The sequence below is a fragment of the Saprolegnia diclina genome (assembly GCF_000281045.1).
Source record: "Saprolegnia diclina VS20 unplaced genomic scaffold supercont1.29, whole genome shotgun sequence".
Lineage (NCBI taxonomy): Eukaryota > Oomycota > Saprolegniomycetes > Saprolegniales > Saprolegniaceae > Saprolegnia > Saprolegnia diclina.
This window is the reverse complement of record NW_008246096.1, coordinates 162702-177456: the sequence shown is the minus strand read 5'-3', so window position 1 is coordinate 177456 and position 14755 is coordinate 162702. Positions and strand designations below refer to the sequence as shown.

The 14755-nt window shown below is 58.7% G+C and overlaps 8 protein-coding genes across 8 annotated transcripts; 5 read left to right on the top strand and 3 right to left on the bottom strand.

Moving 5' to 3' along the window:
* Positions 1–829: 829 nt before the first annotated feature.
* Positions 830–1368, top strand: SDRG_09135 (phenylalanyl-tRNA synthetase subunit beta; the record flags this gene model as incomplete). Its single annotated transcript, XM_008615049.1, has 2 exons — positions 830–1016; positions 1067–1368. 2 exons carry the CDS (start codon positions 830–832, stop codon positions 1366–1368), a joined length of 489 nt encoding a protein of 162 aa, XP_008613271.1.
* An 18-nt stretch (positions 1369–1386) lies between these two features.
* On the bottom strand, positions 1387–2807 carry SDRG_09134 (hypothetical protein). The gene is made up of 9 exons (XM_008615048.1): positions 2708–2807; positions 2595–2644; positions 2472–2550; positions 2310–2428; positions 2200–2260; positions 1974–2145; positions 1792–1921; positions 1594–1746; positions 1387–1548 (listed from the first exon to the last, which is right to left on the bottom strand). The coding sequence occupies exons 1-9, from the start codon at positions 2770–2772 to the stop codon at positions 1463–1465; spliced, it is 915 nt and encodes a 304-aa protein (XP_008613270.1). The 5' UTR covers positions 2773–2807; the 3' UTR covers positions 1387–1462.
* An 813-nt stretch (positions 2808–3620) lies between these two features.
* On the top strand, positions 3621–5993 carry SDRG_09133 (TKL/DRK protein kinase; the record flags this gene model as incomplete). The annotated part of the gene is made up of 5 exons (XM_008615047.1): positions 3621–4529; positions 4571–4870; positions 4925–5073; positions 5121–5355; positions 5400–5993. 5 exons carry the CDS (start codon positions 3621–3623, stop codon positions 5991–5993), a joined length of 2187 nt encoding a protein of 728 aa, XP_008613269.1.
* SDRG_09132 (hypothetical protein) lies at positions 5933–8740 on the bottom strand. The gene is made up of 3 exons (XM_008615046.1): positions 6714–8740; positions 6602–6667; positions 5933–6555 (listed from the first exon to the last, which is right to left on the bottom strand). Exons 1-3 carry the CDS (start codon positions 8658–8660, stop codon positions 6037–6039), a joined length of 2532 nt encoding a protein of 843 aa, XP_008613268.1. The 5' UTR covers positions 8661–8740; the 3' UTR covers positions 5933–6036.
* Positions 8741–9377: 637 nt separating this feature from the next.
* SDRG_09131 (hypothetical protein) lies at positions 9378–9861 on the top strand. Its single transcript, XM_008615045.1, has one exon. The coding sequence runs from the start codon at positions 9431–9433 to the stop codon at positions 9746–9748; it is 318 nt and encodes a 105-aa protein (XP_008613267.1). The 5' UTR covers positions 9378–9430; the 3' UTR covers positions 9749–9861.
* Positions 9862–10218: 357 nt separating this feature from the next.
* SDRG_09130 (hypothetical protein) lies at positions 10219–10768 on the bottom strand (the record flags this gene model as incomplete). The annotated part of the gene is made up of 1 exon (XM_008615044.1): positions 10219–10768. One exon carries the CDS (start codon positions 10766–10768, stop codon positions 10292–10294), a length of 477 nt encoding a protein of 158 aa, XP_008613266.1. The 3' UTR covers positions 10219–10291.
* Positions 10769–10968: 200 nt separating this feature from the next.
* Positions 10969–12982, top strand: SDRG_09129 (hypothetical protein). The gene is made up of 14 exons (XM_008615043.1): positions 10969–11117; positions 11170–11237; positions 11289–11365; positions 11411–11465; positions 11517–11562; positions 11612–11643; positions 11695–11744; positions 11793–11835; positions 11887–11967; positions 12017–12100; positions 12151–12291; positions 12334–12411; positions 12461–12685; positions 12740–12982. The coding sequence occupies exons 1-14, from the start codon at positions 11027–11029 to the stop codon at positions 12809–12811; spliced, it is 1143 nt and encodes a 380-aa protein (XP_008613265.1). The 5' UTR covers positions 10969–11026; the 3' UTR covers positions 12812–12982.
* Positions 12983–13357: 375 nt separating this feature from the next.
* On the top strand, positions 13358–14743 carry SDRG_09128 (eukaryotic translation initiation factor 2 subunit 3; the record flags this gene model as incomplete). The annotated part of the gene is made up of 1 exon (XM_008615042.1): positions 13358–14743. The coding sequence occupies one exon, from the start codon at positions 13358–13360 to the stop codon at positions 14741–14743; it is 1386 nt and encodes a 461-aa protein (XP_008613264.1).
* Between the last annotated feature and the right edge of the window lie 12 nt (positions 14744–14755).

The following is a 14755-nucleotide window of genomic DNA, read 5'->3' as shown; positions in this document are numbered from 1 at the left end:
AGTCGAAGAAGAAGGCGGTGCTACCACTCTGGAGTGTCTATGTGGTGCGCGACTCGTCATGGCAAGCAAGTATCTTTTGCCGCCGCAGCGTACTGGCCGCTCCAGCATCCAGAGCGTCGTTTTGTTCGAGCTCTTTCAACGAGTCTCTACGTCACCGCCGCAGCAGCGTGATGCGGGGGCCGTTGGATGGGCAAGCCACCGCAAAGCTTCCGTTCTCGGACCCAGGCTCAGCAGCTTGCCTTTCTGAGACGGCGGTCGTGCCGCGCCGTTCGGGCGACAAGGATCGACGTGTCGCGTGCCCTTGCTTCGGCGTGACGAGGCCGTGACGTGGCGTCATGAGATGTGACAAAAGAAGTTCATGAACAAGTGTGCGGTCGATTTGTTTCGCAGGAAGAGCCTTCGAGCACGCAGCTGCACGCTTGAACGAGCACCCGCCACCTGCGTTTCTCTCGCAGCTGCCCAAGTCGTTTGTATTGATCGACCCAGGTCCTCCAAACGCCGACGCATCAAAGCTGTTCAACGAGTAGCTCGCCCATAGCGTCCTACTCTACGAACTAACACCGACGAATAACACCGCCCCTAAAATTGGGGCGTCCTCAGGTGTACAAATATTGATGCGGCCGTTGGCGCCGTGATTTAACGATACACCTCAACAACCTGACGACACCAACAGCAAAAATCTCTTCCAGTGTTTTTGCCCAGAGCCCTCCGGGTCGTGTGACCTTCTCGGCGCATTCTTGCTCGACCTTGGAGCATCGCGCCAAATTCGTGGTATCCGGAGGATCCGGATAAACTTCAAGAGTTGTGGCCATCGCTCCTCATCCTTGCCATGCTGCGGTCCATGCTTCGCCCGCGCGGCCTTGTCCGCCTTTGCAGCACCACCACCGTGCCCAAGCCCATCGTCGCTGCGCCCAAGCCCGCCCGTCTGCCCGGCGTCGTCGTCGGCGAAGTGCTCAAGGTCACGGGCCACCCGCAAGCCGAACGCCTGCATGTGTGCCAAGTCACCGTCGGCCCCGGTACGCCGCCTTGCGTCTTCGCATATACCAACGACATTATGACCAAGTAGAAGTGGACCCTGTCCAGATCATTTGCGGCGCGCCCAACGTACGCGAGGGGCTCAAGGTCCCGGTCGCGACGATCGGGACGCGCCTCACGCTGCGCGTGCCCAACCCCGAGGACGCCACCGCGCTCATCGACAAGGTGCTTAAGATCAAAAAGTCCAAGCTCCGCGGCGAAGTCTCACAGGGCATGATCTGCTCTGAGGAAGAGCTGGGCCTCGCCGAGTCGAGCGACGGTATCATGGAGCTCGACCTCGACGCGACCGTGGGCACGGCGATCGCCGACTACTTGACGGCGCGCAACCTGTAGTCGGTCAAGACGTAGAACGACGACGACGTCATGCGACTGCATTACATCCTTCTTGTACGACGCTGCAGGTACAACGCAGTGGTACGGCAGCAGCTTACACTTTGCGATCAAATGTCTTGCCGGTAATGGTCTTCTTCGTGGCCTTGGACGGATCCTTCGCGGGCTGCGCGCGGTTGAGAACTAGAGCGAGCATGAGCCACAGGCATGCACCACAGTGTGTAGCACCTTGAAGAAGCAAGTCGACGCGCTTGCGCATGCGAATGTGCATGTACGTCTTGGAGGCCTTGATGTGGTAATGCAAGTAGTTGCGGAAGCCTTGGATGAGCGTGCAGGCCTTGGCGCGCTTTGCATCCGTGTCGATGTGTGTCTTGAAGATGGCTAGAGATTCATTATTAGTGATGTATGCGATAGCAAGCGAGATACCAAAGCTGAGGTAGCCCACGTGGTCCGTCGACTGGCGCAAATTGGGCACACCGCGGAGCTCGAGCGGCGGGTCCTTCCCAAAGCTCACCGGCGGCGCATTGTTGACGTGGCGACGCGCCTCGGCAAACTCCTAGGCAGGCAAGAGTGTAACGCGTGCGACCGGACGGGGTAGAGACACGGACCTGGAGAAAGATGCGCGCGATCGCTTGGTCCGTCTTGTCCTGGAACGCGACCGAGAAGACGATGACAATGCGGTCGGCTTGCGGCAACACGTAGATGGTTTCTTGGCGACGGAAGGGGATTTGGATCGGGCTCAGCGAGCTGCTCGCATCGGCGTGGAGTGCGAGGAAGCAGCTACACAAAGACGTGTGGTTTGTTCATGGAGCCAGTCGGACGCGTCCCACGTACTGGTCAAAGGGGGCGCTCAGGAGGTTGCGCTTCAGGAGTGAGATGCGGTCAATCACGTTGGCTACCGCGGGTGCGTGAGATCGATAGAAGGGGACGCCGTCATGGCCTACTGGCATTCTCGGGCGTGATTGCATCGACGTTGGCCACCATGGTCAAGTCAAAGCCAGGCTTCGGCGCCGTGAGCGTAAACTCGGGGTAGACGCTGGCCAACATGTTGGCGGCGCCAAACCTACGCTCAGATTAGTGCATGCTTGCCAGGTAGGGTCGCCTACTTGACGAGCTCCACGACAGGCGGGTACGACATGGACACGGACAGCGTGTTCTCTTGGATCGAGAGGTCATATTGGACATCTACAGACGGCCATGAGGCGCTTCGCCTTGGGCGTGGCGCCTACCGTCAAAATCGCAAAGGCGGATCTCCAGCGGCTCGACGGGGCGAGGGGCCCTACGTTGCATGCAGCATGAGACGCATAGCCTTGGTGCATAGCCTTCATGGGGCAGGACGTACGCCTCGCCGAGACGGCCTTGCAGGACTTCCTGTACAATCTTGCTCTCGTTCTCGAGGAAGATCATGTTGCTTCCGGCCAAGACACCAAACTGGAACAAGCCCCTCACATCAAAAGAGACCCTCTCACTTTCGATATCTCACAAGATCGGAGAGAGCAACATGCCAATACAGTATCACAATATATGTATTCTAACAGGTCATATGTCCTGGGATTTGTTGGCTTTGATTTCGGATTTGTCCTCATTTAACATACACTGTATGGTGCAGACACGATTTGGACGCTCGTTTCCCTGCCACCATCTGCGATCGGGCAGATTCTGACATGACCTTTCTACGCTCGGGTCGAGCGCCTTGCTTGCTTGTTAACGAGGGCCAAGTCGAGGCCTTGTACAGGTTAGAGAGACGTAGCTATTGAACGTTATATTGCTAGCTTCACGTGCTCGGACGGATCTCATTGGCGTGGTGATGTCATCGACACGATTTCTTGTTGGGTCCATGGACACGCCGAACGCTGCATTTGATTCGCTGCGAGGTTCAGGTACGTACGACAACTAGTATCCAACCTCTTGTGATTGCGCCTTCCCATCCCCAATGTCCATTAGCGAGTCCATCCATCCGCGGTCGTCTTCTCTCTCGTCACCTCTGCGAGGCTCGAGCTCAAGTGCAATCTTGTTTTCGGCCCAGCCCGAAACGAGCGCAGATCTGAGTCGGCGAGATGCATTCTTTTAAAATATAGTATGTGGCATAGAACCAGCAAGATAGTTTAATTCTTTGTCTGGATCTGGCGTGGCTCAAGGTGGATCAAAACAACTGGTGTTTTAAACAGCATACAAACGCCGAGTTTTCTGTATTTTACACGCCAGCATTACTCCCACCTGCGCCGGGACAGAAGCCTTTGGACCAGCAAGCGGCGATGCTTCGGCGGCTCTGCACGAACCCGCGGTCGCTCTGGGCCAAGCGCCTGCCCTTAGAGCATGACATGGTGGAGACGCCAAGGATACAGAGCGACATGGACAGCTCGAGCAACTCGGACCATGTAGCCATCTCGCTCGAGACGCCCATGCATCTCTCGAGCAAGCGACAAGGCAGCGCCGCCCTCGAGAGCGAGGTCAAGTCGCTCCGTGGGCCGCTCACAACGACAGCGTCCATGCGCCCCGACGCGCCTAGCCTTCTCTTGCCGTTCTCGAATCGATTCCGGAACCCGCGCACCGAGGAGCTCTATCAGATGGACGTGAGCCAGCAAGCGATCGGGCAGTCGCAGTTTATTCTAGCGCTCGTCTTTGGCTCGCACTTGGTCTTCTCAGTCTGGTGGACGTGCGCGTCGCCGCGATTGACGCCCAGCGGCCTCGTCAACTACGACGGGTACTACAAGGGCCTCCATGGCCTCGAGTACCTCGCGAGCGAGGATCTGCTTGTCGTGCATTTCATGTACTTTCCGTTCGCTCTCGGCCTTGCGCTCATCCCGTTCCGCCTCCTCAATTCGTGGGGCAAGAGCAAGCTGCTCATGTACTGGGCCCGTCGTTATTGGAAGCACTGCATGACGCTCGTCGTGACGCTCTATTGCACGGGCAAGCTCATCTACCTTGGCACAGTCTTCCAGCGATCCCAAACCGAGCGCAACGCGTGGAGCCAACATCAAACGTGTGGCAGGAACGTACCCGCGCCCGCGTACTGGGTCGACAACAACGGGTCCACGACCCTGGCCGCGTGGCGCCTCGAGTACATTGACATGCTCAACGAGTACATCTCGATCATCTTTGCGTGCAACGCGGTCGCCGACACGATTCTGTTCAGCCTGAGCCTCAAGCTCGATTTTCCCCAGGTACGATCGAGTCAAGTGTGGCTGATGACGACGAGGGGTAGGTCATTCTCGTCCTGCTCTCGGCCGCGCTTGTGTACGTCATCAACTGGAAAATCAACGCCGGCTCGTACGAGATCTTCATGTCGATGAACTTTGTCGCGTTCGTCTTTGCGATTTGCCTCCCGATTGTGCTCACGCTGGTGGCGTTTTACCTCCTCGACCGCGCCGCGCGCTACACGTTTTACTCCAAGATGGACGCCGAACGCGTCAATACGGCGCTCAAACACGGTGTCACGGTCAACCGCCAGCAGCTCGCGACCCGCGGCCGCGTCGGCCCCATTGAACAGCAGCTGCTCCAAGAAGTACGTCCCTCGTGCGTTCGAGGACGACGGTACCAAGGATGTTTGATGCATTAGCTGCTGCACGCCAAGTCGCCCGAGAACGAGTTTTTGCACAACGTGTCGATCCCGTTTGAAGAGCTCACGCTCCACGAGCTCGTGAGCGAGCACGTGAAAGGCGATGTTGTGCGCGGCGAGTACACGGGTCTCCGCGTCGCCATCAAGCGGTAGACGCCATCACCAAAGTGTTGCAACTCACATCGTATGGTCGTAGGCTGAGCGTCTTGACGCGCGAGACCATTGTCGAGTTCAAGGCGCACGTTGAGCTCCTCGCGGGTCTCCGCCACCCGAACGTCGTCCAGTTCATTGGCGCCAGCATCGACTCGATCTCGAACCTTTGCATCGTGCTCGAGTACATGGAGAAAGGCGACGTGCACTCGCTCCTGCAGTCGTCCATGACGCTCGAGTGGAACGATCCCTTGCTACAGATCGCCAACGACGCCGCGCAGGTTTGCGCTCTCCCTCAACACATTAGCTGAGATGTGTTGACTAGGGAATGGCGTATCTGCACCACAGCAACATCATCCACCGCGATCTCAAGAGCGCCAACCTCCTCTGTTCGGCGACGTACGCCTGCAAAGTGTCGGACTTTGGCGAATCCAAGCAAATTCACATGGAAGAGTGCCTCCGCACCATGGTCGGCACGCCGTACTGGCTCGCCCCCGAGATTCTGCGCGAGACGCCGTACAGCACACCGGTCGACTGCTACAGCTTTGGCATTGTCCTCATTGAGCTCGAGTCGCGCAAGGACCCGTACTTTGACTGCGACGGCATGAGCACGATCGACATCATGGCCCAGGTCGCGCGTGGCGTGCGCCGACCGACGATTCCGTCGACGTGTCCGCCCAAGCGGCACGCGCTCATTTCGCGCTGCCTCGATGACGACCCGAAAGCGCGGCCGAGCATGGTCGAGATCCTCAAGGCGCTGCAGACCGACATCCGCGAAGAAGTGCTCTCGTCGCGCATCAACACCTTTGACGCGCACATCAACCGGCGACAACTGCTGCTCAAACACCAAATGCTCAACCGGTGCGCACTCCACGAAATATTTAACGACGGCGACGCATCGTCCAAAGCCTCGACCTAATGCACAACCGTACTACGATTACGATCAAAGAAGTTTGGCGGTCTTAGATCCACTTGACGCTGCGGTCGTGGCCGACCTCGACAGTGATCGCGTCGCCCACCGCCAGCTTTTGCATGTCGTCGCTGACCGGTGCCTTGACCGCGTCGGTCGTCGAGAGAAGCCCGACCGTGGACGGCGACAGTGTCACGTACACATACTTGGACGTAATGTTGTGAATGAACCCAGGCACAGAGGCGCCAACCAGTCGCGTTGGTGCAAAGCTCCAGTCGCGGCAGCCGAGATACGCAGCCGCACGCGCGTCACACAAGCCCATGTGCGGGCCAAGCGCATGGGTCATGAGGCGGTGCAAGACGCTCAGATAGGCAACATCCATCGCGGCATACTCGAGGAGGTCGGCGGAGAGAGGCCGGCGCGTCCACGTCGCGTCGTCACTCGTCATGGCTTCCTTCACGCTGGCCTTGACGCGCGACGGCGGCAGTGACAAATAGTGGCTCAACACATCCGCGTACGCGACGCATTCGTGGTTGGCATTGTCGAGCGCAATGACACTGGCGCTTGGTCCCTACGCAACAAGCTTGCACTCGCCCACCGTCGAAAAGGGTGCGTACCACGAGATGGCGGCCATCGTCCTTGGCCGCGGGCTTGCGCAGCTGGTGCAGCACTGCATGGGCGACCTGCAGAAGTACATTGAGCGTTCACACGGACCAGCGCACAGTTTACCTGCGTGTCGAAGACGTGGGTAAGCGAAATACCTGCCGTGTGAAGCAGCGCGTCACTGTCTTTCCGGCAGTCATGCAGGACCTTGACGATCGATCGGCTCTCGAGCAAAAGCTTGAGAGGGCCAAGAAGTAATGGGTTGGTGAGTACGTCCACGAGGTACACGATCGGCCCGATCGCAAGCGAGACGAGGGTGAGCGACCCGGACCGGCCGAGGTTGGCGCCTTCGCAGTCGACGCCGACGACATCGACGCCGGCCAGACTTGGAAACGCGTCGAGCGCCGTGACGACAACCGTTGTGAACGCTTCGGACGCAATCATATCTCCGGCCATGCTCCAGCCAAAGTGATGCGATGCGCGCGGTCGCATCAAGACGTCGAGAACCGACCGCGTCGGCACTGGAAGGCTCGCATCGCGTCCAAAGTAGAGGCTTCCGACCGCCTCGCGCGCGACATTTGTCTCGGGATGCAACGCCTGGTGCACCAAGACGCACGCGCGCACAAACTCGAGGCGCAGCGTGCGCTGCGAGAGCTTGTTGAGGTACGTGCCCAAGTTGCGGTCGACTTCAATCGGGTCCTCGAGATGGAGCGTGCCATTGGGCTTGGGCTTGTGCAAAGCGCAGCGCCGGAGGGACGCAATGTCCGTGTTGTTGGCAAAGTCGGCCGCGTAAAAGACGAAAAAGTTGACGAGCAGCGACGGCACTGCTGTCGTCGCGAGCGTCTTGGATGGCGGCAGCGCTTCGTCCAGCGCGGACGCGATCGCGTCATCGATACGTGCGATGGGAACCGACAGACTGTCGTCGAAGGACACATCAACGAACGGAAGGTACCCGCGCACTTGGAGCCAGTACACGATGAGCAAGACAAAGGCGTACGGCGAGAGCGAATGCGAGCACGTTGACGACTTGAGCAGCGACCGGCGCGCGGCCCACGACCGAAGACACACACAGAGCGGGCGCAGGGCAGGGTACGCGATGAAGAGGGCCACGAGCAGCTGCGAGTTCCAGAGCGCGGCCGTGTTGTTGATACAAATGTCCACATCGAGACCATGCAAGTGCATCTTGATGACGGGGATGCGCGCGTTCTTGACGACCATTGAGTGCGGTGATGGCAGGTAGAGCGAGAGGTGCTCGTGCATATCGACGGCGAGAGCAACCGAGTCGGCAAAGCGCCCGGGCGCCGATGGCACGAGAACGCAGAGGTCTACGTCGCTGTCGGGCGCGCAGAGGCCAGTGACGGACGAACCAAAGAGGTGGACGCGCGCGTCGGGCCAGACGCGCTGCAAGACATCTTCCACCTGCTTGCGCACATATTCGCGAGGATGGACGTCGATCGGAGCCGAGACTGTCTCGAGCCACGGAGTCAGTGGTCGCGCGATCTCGGGCTCGTCGTAGAGGCTGCGTACGACGTGAGCGAACTGGTTGACGAGGTGCTGGCCCTGCGTGGTCACGAGCGCGTGGTCCAGGAGGCGCCACTTGAGCGCGGCAAACTGGTGCAGTAGGATCTGCAGTGGCGCGTCTTCCTTGCGCTCGATCCATGGCAGCACAAAGTCGAGGAGAAGCGTGCGCAGCGCTGCGGGCGGAACCGGCGCATCGCGCCACGCGCTCAGAAAGGTCGCGGCCGTCGCGGCATGGGCGTGCAACGCCGCCAGGACACGATCGTTCTCCAGCAGCCGCGAGAGATCCTCTGGCGGATCCCACCGGCGTGTGTAGTGTGCGGCAGCCTTGGCTTGGTGCTTCTGGAGCAAGATCGCGAGGAAGGCCGCGCGCGTCGTCGGCGACGTGGCCAGCCGATGGGCGGCGTCCCAGTCTTGGCTCGAGTCGGTCGCGCAGAGCGCCTCGACCTGCGCCAACTTCTCGTCTTCCTGCAGTGAGACTGCTTGCATGCGCTTGGCCAAGCGCTCGGCCTTGGAGACGCATCGGCGCTTCTTCTTCTTCGGCTCCGTGTCCATGGTGTGTTGGAAGTGCAAGTACCTCTGAAAGCAAATATCGAAATATACGATTACAGAGTATTGCACAGGGTTGTTTTGCGAAATCGAGCAAGTGCAGCTTTGTAGCGCCAAGTGCAAGCGCAGCCCAAGCGATGAGGAGGATGGCGGACCGAGGCTATATTCGGTATCCTCATCCTTCACGCTCCAGCTCAAGTAGGTGATGGTCCGGAGCTCTGCAGTTCGTGGTGGTCACTTGTAGTCCAGCTGCACAGCGCCAACTTACTTGTGCAGTGTCGAAACCAAAGCTCCTTTAAATATACAGTAGCTAGAGCGAGCCGGAGCCTTTGCTCTTGCACCTGCTACGTTGTTGAAAGGCTGGCTGCGGGGTGATTATAGTGGCGGTCACAGTAGCCTCGCCGAATGCGATCCAGCCAGCTTGATTGATCGTCGTGGCGTAACCAATGCATTCCGAAATTCGCTCTGCCACAGTGATAGTTCATGCCACCCGATGGCCTGCGCGTCTCGAGGGTTCGTCTACCATAGTCTCAAGGTCATAAGTCCATCGATAGCTCGTACTGCCCATGAGCCCAAGATAGGACCTGGAGACCTTGAACGCCACCATTTTGGCGCGGCAAAGGGCCTCAAATTAGCGCCGAAACGGTGCCAACCGGAAGATATACCGGACTATCCGGATACGAGACATGATCTCGGCGTTTGTATCACTCGACTGCGACACCGGTTGGAACCCAACGAGGAAGCGTCCATTTTCGATTTCGATCGGCGCCTCATACATGCTGCTGTACGACGTCCCGCGGAGCCTCCTCGTGCTCATGGCCTGCGTCGGCTTCCTCGTCATCGCGACGGCCACGTCCAAGCCGTCGCTTGACACATGTCCGCGCCTCGCGCTCATGGACGCAGCGCTGCCGAGCCACGTCGTGTGCGACCAAACACACGTCGACCTCAACCTCTCGCTGGCACCGTCACCCGCGACGGCGCCGCTCACGAAGAAGAAGAAGAAGAAGAAGACCAAGGCGGTGCCAGACAAAGACCTCGCGTTCAAGCTCTTGCTCCTCGGTCTCTTCCTCATGGTCGTGACCACGCTCTTTTAGCGCTTGCTGCAACGAGCATAGACGTAGGTAGTGCTACCCGCTTCATCCAAGTAGATCCTTATTTAACGGCGACTTCCGTGAACGTTTGGCTGGGCGTTGCATCCGAGTGGCGTAGCAGGGCTGGTGGCGAACGCGCGTGAAGCCGCCAATACGGACGTCTTTTGCAACGTTGCACCAGCTGCTCGGGTGTATATACGCGTGGCATTGAAGCATGGATGCATTCGCTACGGCCAAGGCTGGCAGCGACGGCGCGGTTTTCTAGTAGAATAGTTTAGTCGCGCGACGAGACGAGTCGCACTTCAAGTGCCATCGTCCAATTGGGTGCACGACACGACGACCCTATCACTCATAGTCGACCGCTCACGTTGACGCGCTCCGGTCTCTTCCACCACCCAACAAAGTTGTCGACCAGTCTGCACCGCATGCACCGACCGCCTGACACCAAGTACGACAGTGTACATACGAGGAAAAGGAACGAAGTTGGACTCGATGCACGACAGCCAACCATACAAAGTCTAACGCGACGAGCCCACCGCGCGTGTGCTACTGGACCTTGAGTTGCTTGCTCGCGTTGTCGTTGTGGCTGCCGATAAAGTCACCGATCTCGCTCTCGCGCGCCGACGATTCCGTCGAGTCGGTGTCTTTGTAGAGGACGTAGGACGATGCATCGTGCACTGCCGTGCTGCGCTGGCTGCTGCACCAGATGAGCCCGCTGAAGAAGACGAGAAAGAACGCTGCCAGGCAGACCAGTGGTGTTGTGACCGTAGCTTCGTTCGTCGTGGTGGGCCTGGCGCAGTTGCAGGTGGTCGTGGTGGCGTTGCAGAGACGACCGGTGGGGCAGCAGCACAAGACAGTCGAGTTGTCGTTGTGCGAAAGGTACTCGCCGCAGTAGTGGCCCGATACGTTGTGGTATGCTGCTTGCGCGCACTGTCCCGTGAGACGACACTGCTCACAGCCATTGGCGATCGCGTCGACGGCCATCGCGACCAGCAGCACAAGGAGCCAAAGCGCGAGGTGCATATTGCTTCCTACGTGTCAAATGTGAAACCGAAGGGCAGAGATGTACGAGACGACGGCCGTTAATCGTCTAGTCAGTCGCCTCGACTGTCGCGCTCCTGCGGTCACATTGTGCGTTTGGCTTTCTGTGGGTTGATTTCTTAGTCGAATCAAAAATCAAATGGACTTGAGTGTTTTTAGCTCAATTACGAAGTTCGTAGGTACCAAATTCGACTTCGAGCACTTACGTGTTCCGCTCGGAAGCGCCGAACGACGAACAGCATGGCGTCGATGTGGCAGAAGATCAAGGGCTTCGACGCAAACCCCAAGACGCTCGAAGAGTTCAAGGTCCGCACGACCCAGGGCGGCCTCTGTACGACCTCGCTACCCTCGATGCCACGATGGTCTCATGCTGCTGTGGCTAGTCTCGCTCTGCGCCTTCATCCTCATGGCCTACCTCTTCTTCTCGGAGCTTGCCTACCACTTGGCCGTGGTGCGTGACCCGGCGCTGCTCTCTAGCGATAGGGCTCACATGTGTGCGTAGGATACGGTCGACAAGATGTATGTGGATGGCACGCGCAATGTGAATCTCTCGATCAACTTTGACATTGCGTTTCCTCGGTACGATACGCGCTACCGGTGAAGAAGGTGCGACGCTCCATGTAGCATGCCCTGCCAGATCGTCTCCATCGAACATGCGGATCTTGCCGGCCGCGTTCAAGTACGTCATGCGCTTCTTCCTCCTTGCACCTCCTGAGCATTGCATGTCTAGCTCGACGTCATCGACAACATTCACAAGACGCGCTTGGACCTTCAGGGTACAGCGAACGCTTCTACATGCACAGCCATCATCTCGCGAGTGTGTAGGCAACGCCATTGGCGAAAAGATCAAAGAAACGGTGGATGCCCAATGATGAGGGCTGTGCTCCTGACCTCTCGGTGTCCGCTAGATTGGTGGTGCGCTTGTCAACGAGTCGCAACTCGCCGTTCAATCCGACGGGTACGCTGTATCACCTTTACATGTACCAAGAGGTCTAACGAAGAGTAGCTCCAAGTGCGGCAACTGCTACGGCGCCGGCGATCCGGGCGAGGTACGGCCACCGTCACGCAGTGCCTTTGTAGCCACGTCACGTTATCTCTAGTGCTGCAACACGTGCGAGGACGTCAAGAGCGCGTACGTTCGTCGCAACTGGGCGCTCCCGAGCTTGCACAACGTGGTGCAGGTATATTCCTACGCGTCGAAAGCTCGCCGAATGTTGAGCCACTCTCTAGTGCATGAACGCCGACTTGGAGTCTATCCTCAAGGGCGACATCAAGGAAGGCTGCCGCATCACGGGCCATCTGGACGTCGCCAAGGTACCCTCTCCGCAAAGACGATCGCATTCGCATGCGTGCGAGGGCATTAGGTCGCTGGCAAGTTTTACTTCGCGCCGTCCAAGATCTTTCAAAGCGGGTACCTTGTCGCGGACGATGTCTTGGACTCGACGTTCAAGGTCTTTGACAACTCGCACACGATCCACGCGCTCACGTTTGGCCAAGAGTACCCCGTACGTCGTCATGCGCTCGACTCCTTTTAACACGATGTGTAGAACATGAAGAACCCTCTCAACGCGCGCGTCAAGCACCTTGCCGAGGGCACGCGCGGCGCGTACCAGTACTTTCTCAAGGTCCGCCACTCGAGCTTACCAACTGTGGTTACGATTGTCTATTCTGTAGGTTGTCTCGACCGACTATTCGTTCTTGAACGGCGACGAGATCAAGTCCAACCAGTACTCGGCGACCGAGCATTTTCTGGAGATGACGCCGACGGGGCAGAAGGGGCTCCCGCGCATTACGTTTGCATACGAGTTCTCGCCCATCAAGTTTCGCATCGAGCAGACGCAGAAGGGACTCGTCCCGTTCCTGACCAGCGTCTGCGCCATCGTCGGCGGCGTCTTCACCGTACATACTACTGCTTATCTTGGTTCATGCATCTCGACTGAGCTTATGAACTAGGTCATGGGGCTCGTGGACGCAGCCATGTACAACGTCATCTCGAGCAAGCGGAAAGCATCGCCGCTTCTCTAAGGACAAGTACCGAGTGCGTCTTTTGCTACAGTACTCGCATGGCAGACCACGGTCTCTAGACTGTGGTCTCTGCATAACATGATGGGCCTTTCGACTTCGTTGTGTTTGCCATCGGGTCGAGCCAGGCACGTGCGATACTGCATTGCCGCGAAGATTCCTATGGCATGCTGCTACAAGACCTTCTTGGACTGGCGAGAGATGCTGTTGCCGCAGGGTTGTTGCCGTGCGTCATGCCCACGTCGTCTTCCTCCGCACATGCCAAGGCCATACGAACGCGATGGCCTCGCTTCTACGACCGCTATCGCCCACAAGCACATTTGACCGAGATGGAAGAAGCGTCTGCGCCGCTTCGCTGGGCCGCCAAGCACAACCCGGCCGGCGAGGCGACGGCGCCACGTCGGCCCTGTCGCTTCGGCCGCGCGGTCGGCCACAATCAAATTCCGTCATCCGGTAAAGTCCATCCGGACATGGTGGGTTTCGGGGATTTTCAGTGGCTGAGATAGCATTGACTACGCCTTCGTCCAGTCATATTCGCAAGCCTCGACGATGAACAACTCGCAGCTGGCCGTCCAGGACCTCTCGGCGCTCGACCCAAAGACGCTCACGCCGCTCACGCCCGAGGTCATCTCGCGCCAGGCGACCATCAACATTGGTACGATCGGCCATGTCGCCCACGGCAAGTCGACGGTCGTCAAGGCCATCTCGGGCGTGCAGACTGTGCGCTTCAAGAACGAGCTCGAGCGTAACATTACCATCAAGCTCGGGTATGCCAACGCCAAGATCTACCGCTCGGAGCCCGCGCCGGCCAAGGCGGACGAGGCGCCGACGGGCCCCATGTACTCTGCCTTTGGCAGCTCCAAGCCGGACCGCTTCACGGACGAGAAGGGCGTGACGTGGGCGCTCCAGCGCCACGTGAGTTTTGTCGATTGCCCGGGCCACGATATTCTCATGGCGACCATGTTGAACGGTGCCGCCGTCATGGACGCCGCGCTCCTTTTGGTTGCTGGTAACGAACCGTGCCCGCAGCCGCAGACGTCGGAGCACTTGGCCGCTGTCGAAATCATGCGCCTCCAGAACATTATCATTCTCCAGAACAAGGTCGACTTGATCAAGCCGGACGCGGCCAAGGCCCAGTACGAGCAGGTCAAGCAGTTTGTCGCTGGTACGGTCGCCCACGACGCGCCGATCATCCCGATCTCGGCCGTCTTGAAGTACAACATTGACGTGGTCTGCGAGTACATTGTGCGCAACATTCCGATCCCGCGCCGCGACTTTGTCTCGAAGCCCAAGCTCATTGTCATTCGTTCGTTTGACGTCAACAAGCCCGGCCAGGACGTGGAGAACCTCCAGGGTGGTGTCGCCGGTGGGTCGATCCTCCAGGGCGTTCTCCGCATTGGCGACGAGATTGAAGTCCGCCCCGGTATTTACTCGAAGGACGAAGATGGCAAGGTGCAGTGCACGCCGATCTTTTCGCGCATCGTGTCGCTCAAGGCCGAGCACAACGAGCTGCAGTACGCGGTGCCCGGCGGTCTCATTGGTGTCGGTACGCTCATCGACCCGACGCTCACGCGGTCGGATCGCCTCGTCGGCCAGGTGCTTGGCCTCAAGGGCAGCTTGCCCGACATCTTCACAGAGCTCGAAATCAACTTTTACCTCCTCCGCCGCCTCCTCGGTGTCAAGACGTCGGAGGGCTCAAAGGCCTCCAAGGTCCAGAAGCTCACGAAGGCCGAAGTGCTCATGATCAACATTGGCTCGACGACGACAGGTGCCAAGATCATTGCCGTCAAGCAGGATCTGGCCAAGATCTTGCTTACGCAGCCCGTGTGCACACAGGAAGGCGAGAAGATTGCGCTGAGCCGACGGATCGACAAGCACTGGCGTCTCATCGGTTGGGGTGAGATCCGCCGCGGCGTCAAGATTGATATCGCCTAGGCCGCCGAGCGC

Coding starts and splice junctions, on each gene's coding strand:
- SDRG_09134 (XM_008615048.1), bottom strand. CDS start 2,772: ATGATCTTCCTCGAGAACGAGAGCAAGATTGTACAGGAAGTCCTGCAA. Junction 2,429..2,471: donor CCTGTCGTGGAGCTCGTCAA/GTAGGCGACCCT, acceptor ATCTGAGCGTAG/GTTTGGCGCCGCCAACATGT. Junction 1,747..1,791: donor CGTGGGCTACCTCAGCTTTG/GTATCTCGCTTG, acceptor ATGAATCTCTAG/CCATCTTCAAGACACACATC.
- SDRG_09132 (XM_008615046.1), bottom strand. CDS start 8,660: ATGGACACGGAGCCGAAGAAGAAGAAGCGCCGATGCGTCTCCAAGGCC. Junction 6,668..6,713: donor CCCACGTCTTCGACACGCAG/GTAAACTGTGCG, acceptor GTACTTCTGCAG/GTCGCCCATGCAGTGCTGCA. Junction 6,556..6,601: donor ACGATGGCCGCCATCTCGTG/GTACGCACCCTT, acceptor CTTGTTGCGTAG/GGACCAAGCGCCAGTGTCAT.
- SDRG_09131 (XM_008615045.1), top strand. CDS start 9,431: ATGCTGCTGTACGACGTCCCGCGGAGCCTCCTCGTGCTCATGGCCTGC.
- SDRG_09129 (XM_008615043.1), top strand. CDS start 11,027: ATGGCGTCGATGTGGCAGAAGATCAAGGGCTTCGACGCAAACCCCAAG. Junction 11,644..11,694: donor GCGAAAAGATCAAAGAAACG/GTGGATGCCCAA, acceptor GGTGTCCGCTAG/ATTGGTGGTGCGCTTGTCAA. Junction 11,968..12,016: donor GCTTGCACAACGTGGTGCAG/GTATATTCCTAC, acceptor GCCACTCTCTAG/TGCATGAACGCCGACTTGGA.